Here is a 4,860-nt window from a genome sequence, read left to right on the forward strand (position 1 = left end):
ATCAGAAGAAAACCTGTCCTGCATCCTCACCATAAAATTCAGCATCAGAAGTATGCAAAAGAACATATAAAACAAGCCTGATGCATTTTGGAAACAAGTCCTGTGGAACGATGAGGTTAAAATAGAACTCAAAATCCACAATAGACTACCCCTCAAAAGGCGCAAGATAAAGGTTTAACAACTGCACTGATATGAACACCATTGAACATATGTGGCTAGACCTCACAATCGCAGTGCATGCAAGACGACCCAGGAATCTCACAGAACTGGAAGAATTTTCCAAGGAAAAATGGATGAAAATCCCTCAAACAAGAATTGAAAGACTCTTGGCTGGCTACTAGGTAGCAACCATGCACAGTGCCCAAACTTTTGCATGGGCCCATTTTACTTTTTGTAATTTTTAAAAAGTAAAAGATGACATCACTGTCCCCAACTTCGGACAAATCGAACATTAAGAGGGTATCGGAGAGCAGTCAAACCCCTGGCTTCCTGTTAATGTTCAATACGTCCAAGGTGGGGACAGTGAAGCTGGCGCTGATTGGGCGCAGGGCTCGTGTGATGTAACAACCTCACGAACCCCGGGAACACGAGTACTGACACTGCAGCAACGGAGCTGGCAAGGAAGGCGAGTATGAATGTTTTTATGTTAACAAGGTCAAACATGAGGAATGACAAGTGGTTGTCCTAGTAGTGGGCAACCCCTTTAAAAAGATACATTTTTATGTTAAAACATATCCAACATTCTGATCATGAAAAAGCCTTCTCCCCTGTGTGACTTCTCCGATGTTTATTAAGCGTTGATTTCCGTGTAAACCATTTCCCACTTTAAGAACATGAAAATGGCTTCTCGTCTGTGTGAATACTTTGGTGACTAAGAAGTGATGATTTCTTCACAAAACATTTCCCACATTCTGAACAGGAAAAAGGCTTCTCCCCTGAGTGAGTTCTTTGGTGCTTAATAAAATCTGATTTATCGTTAAAACATTTCCCACATTCTGAACAGGAAAAAGGCTTCTCCCCTGTGTGAGTTCTCTGGTGATTAACAAAATCTGAGTTATTGTTAAAACATTTCCCACATTCTGAACATGAAAAAGGCTTCTCTCCGGTGTGGGTTCTCTGGTGCTTAACAAAATTTGATTTATGGTTAAAACATTTTCCACATTCTGAACATGAAAAAGGCTTCTCCCCTGTGTGGGTTCTCTGGTGGCAATTAAGATTTGATTTTTGGTTAAACCATTTCCCACATTCTGAACAGGAAAAAGGCTTCTCCCCTGTGTGGGTTCTCTGGTGCTTAATCAAACCTGATTTCCTCGTAAAACATTTCCCACATTTTGAACAGGAAAATGGGTTCTCTCCTGTGTGGGTTCTCTTGTGACTATCAAGAATTATTTTACGATTAAAACATTTCCCACATTCTGAACAGGAAAAGGGCTTTTCCCCTGTGTGAGTTCTCTTGTGTCTATCAAGAATCATTTTACTATTAAAACATTTCCCACATTCTGAACAGGAAAAGGGCTTTTCCCCTGAGTGGGTCCTCTGGTGGCAATTAAGACTCGATTTATGGTTAAAACATTTCCCACATTCTGAACATAAAAATGGCTTCTCCCCTGTGTGACTTCTCTGGTGTCTTACAAGATCTGATTTCTGGTTATAACATTTCTCACATTTGGAACAAAAAAATCTATTCTCTGCTGTGTGAAATTGTTCAAGTTTAAGAAAGGACTTTTCGAAGGGAAAACTATTTCCATATTCTGAACTTGAAAATGACTCATTTGCTTTATGATCAGTTCGTTTTTTAATGCTTATTTTGTGACTTTGATTTTCCTTAGTAGTCGGTAATGAATCAGAAGACAGGACCTGTTTCAAAGGATCAGATGACAAATGTTTGCTGTGAAGGTATGATGGGATATCTGGAGTAATGGCATTCACTTCAATTGTATATTGTGGGATCTTAAAATCATCTGATTTAAAAATTGAAGATGTCAGCTGTCCATTTGATCTCCTGGTGCAGTCATCTGCCAAGAAGAAAACCAATTATTATTTTAGAATAAAATATCGTTGAATTTTATACATTATGACATTTCTACTTAAAGTGTCTGTAAAAACAGCAAGTTATGCAAAAATATGGAATTATTCACTAAGACACTGACAGATCACAGTTTAATAGAAAACCTCATATAATGAACCAGTAAAGCATGGTTCAACTATTTGTTCATTCTGCTTCCCAAATATGGAATAAAAAGCCACCAATGTTATGTAAGCTAAAATAATACCAATAAAAACTTCTACTCATCTCATAAAAAACAAGTCCCCACTCAGGTCCATCATCTGTCAGTGGAAAAACAGAGGTTTCCACATTATTAGTGACTCAAAGGCTCTTGAAAAGCAACATGGCTTCCATAAACCAATCCAGCAATATCTGCTCTCCCAAAGTCAGATCTCACCCTCACTTCTGAGCCTTGCAGTGTGCCAAAACCACATTTAGCGTCCATGTATTTGGCATTACTATAGTGAGAAGAACCCACTTAATTTACGGTGTGTGTCTCCTGGAGCACAATCTGGACACTATGAGTTGGGTAATAAAATGGCAAATGAACAAGATTCATTCTCCAACATCCACTACGTGCTAATTTCCGGAAAGTGCATGTGGAGTCAAAATAGTCACTACTCCTATAGATTAATTCACTGAGGGTTATAGTTTCCAAAATGGAGTCCCTTTATGGGGATTTCTACTGTTCTGGTTTTCTGCCATTTTGTCATATTAGGGATTCTGCAAATGGTGGGTCCCATCTTCTCTGGGAACTGCTCCCGTGAAGTCTGCTTCTGTCACCAGACGCCTTATACATTCTGCAGGCGTCGCTGGTAATGGTGGAGAAGTCAGAACCAGAAGTTCTGGGCGATGCAGGCTCTGTCCAGCCACTAAGAATAGGGCGTAAGATAACACTAAGAAATGGAGTAGATAGCGCCAAGCCTGTTTGTGGGGGCCATCTTTTGAGCTGCCAGGTGGCCATGAATAGTGCCCCCAATACATGGTGTCTGCAAACTATTCCAGCAAGATCTGCATTCATATAGCTAAATGTCGCTCCTTCCTTTCTTAACCTGCCATGTGCCCAGACAGTAGTGTACAACCGTATATAGGGGATTGTCAGATTCAAGAGAAGTTGGAAAATAATTTGCAAGGTCCATTTGTTTCCAATTATCCTTTGTGAAGAATTCCAAAGTTATCATCACAAAAAGTGACACACATCAGATTCGAAAAATGAGGCCTGATTAGAAACGCAAAACTGGCTGTGGGAAGGGGATAAATCTGAGTATTTTGGGAACAAAATACTGTAGTCAAAAACTGTGACTATAGACAATAACAAATCATAAAAGTTAAGTTTGGTCATAAAGACTGGACCTGGTCTTGTAGGGACCATATGAGCACATTCAGCAGCACAGAAGGGAGAGAAGGTAGATTCATCCAATAAGATATCAGGGATCTAGGAAGCCAACAGCATCATTACCCTCCACTTTCTCTTACAGGCCCATCATAATGTTTTTCTTCAAGTGATTTTTTAACTTGTCAGCACATTCTACGTACGCTGTCATTTGGCTTTGTAGTTCACAAACCTGGGCAGGTAACGGTCAGCATCTTCTAATCCCGGGGGGAGGTGGATCCTCCAGGTTGTAAGTTCTACAGAAAAGGTCTTTCAATGCCCAGTTATTTGAACAGTTTTGGATGGAGGAGAATGTTGTGGTCTGGAGGCAAAATGGTGATCACACGATTGTGATACAGCCAGACTACACCACCGATAAAGCAGCCACAGCCGGTTACTGAGAAGAATCTGTGACTTCTCTGCATTTAGTGGTTACTACTCACCTGGGTAGTCATATGTCGGAATCTCCTCTTTACACCATTCATCACCCCTCACATATGTCTCTGTAGTATGAATATGGGTCAGATCTTCACCCTGAAACAAATATTGTAAAAGTCACAGACAGATGATGGAGAAGTCACATCTATGATCAGCTCTAATCCTGCCATCTCCACCGTTCTCATTACACAAGTATAAAACATATAATACTGGTGGATAAAACAAGACTGAGCACAAGACCTTCACAGCCGTCTACACATCATAGGGGAGATCTCATGACACCTTCCCTCCATCTACCTGATGATCCTGAGGAACATTGGGATCTTCTTGTTTACAGTCCTGTGGAAGAAGAGGACAGGGACATCTCTCTGGTGTTGTCCTCTTGCTGGATAGAGCTGGAGGAAACACATACAGGGACTGAAATCATTCTTTACATACAGATAATTATAGGCCGTGTGTATTTAGTCCTGTCTATTACCTGGTGATGTGAGGGGCTGGGGAACCTCCATCATGATGTCCTTGTACAGATCCTTGTCTCCTTCTAAATACTCCCACTCCTCCATGGAGAAATAGACGGTGACATCCTGACACCTTATAGAAACCTGACACATACAATGATACAGTCATCCCCCTGATCTCTTCATAGCATTACTGTATAATGTCCCAGAATTCCCAGCAGTGTCACCTCTCCAGTCAGCAGCTCAATCATCTTGTAGGTGAGTTCTAGGATCTTCTGGTCATTGATGTCCTCATGTATCAGGGGGTGAGATGGAGGCCCTGTGATTGGGCTCAGGGGTCTTCCCCATCTCTCAGACACAGGGTCCTGACAGCGCTCACTAGAGGTCTTCTTCACTACTGTGTAATCCTGGTTATGGAGAGACACATTAATAAATCTCACTCCAGACATTTCCAGAGTCCTCACCTCTCCAGTTCTGTCCATCAGTTATTCCCATAGATAAGAATGATGCAATGTGAGGTCATCAGAATCTCTCCCCTCTCCAGT

At 41.2% G+C, this 4,860-nt stretch overlaps 1 protein-coding gene across 1 annotated transcript; it reads right to left on the reverse strand.

Moving 5' to 3' along the window:
* Positions 1-261: 261 nt before the first annotated feature.
* Positions 262-4,584, reverse strand: LOC141192354 (uncharacterized). The gene is made up of 4 exons (XM_073661871.1): positions 4,336-4,584; positions 4,155-4,252; positions 3,863-3,953; positions 262-2,015 (listed from the first exon to the last, which is right to left on the reverse strand). The coding sequence occupies exons 1-4, from the start codon at positions 4,466-4,468 to the stop codon at positions 826-828; spliced, it is 1,512 nt and encodes a 503-aa protein (XP_073517972.1). The 5' UTR covers positions 4,469-4,584; the 3' UTR covers positions 262-825.
* Positions 4,585-4,860: the final 276 nt, after the last annotated feature.

The sequence above is a fragment of the Phyllobates terribilis genome, unplaced genomic scaffold (genome assembly GCF_046119375.1).
Source record: "Phyllobates terribilis strain yellow unplaced genomic scaffold, ASM4611937v1 Scaffold_60__1_contigs__length_8166268, whole genome shotgun sequence".
Lineage (NCBI taxonomy): Eukaryota > Metazoa > Chordata > Amphibia > Anura > Dendrobatidae > Phyllobates > Phyllobates terribilis.

Coding starts and splice junctions, on each gene's coding strand:
- LOC141192354 (XM_073661871.1), bottom strand. CDS start 4,468: ATGTGTCAGGTTTCTATAAGGTGTCAGGATGTCACCGTCTATTTCTCC. Junction 3,954..4,154: donor ATGTTCCTCAGGATCATCAG/GTAGATGGAGGG, acceptor TATTTGTTTCAG/GGTGAAGATCTGACCCATAT. Junction 2,016..3,862: donor TCCGACATATGACTACCCAG/GTGAGTAGTAAC, acceptor TCTTCTTGGCAG/ATGACTGCACCAGGAGATCA.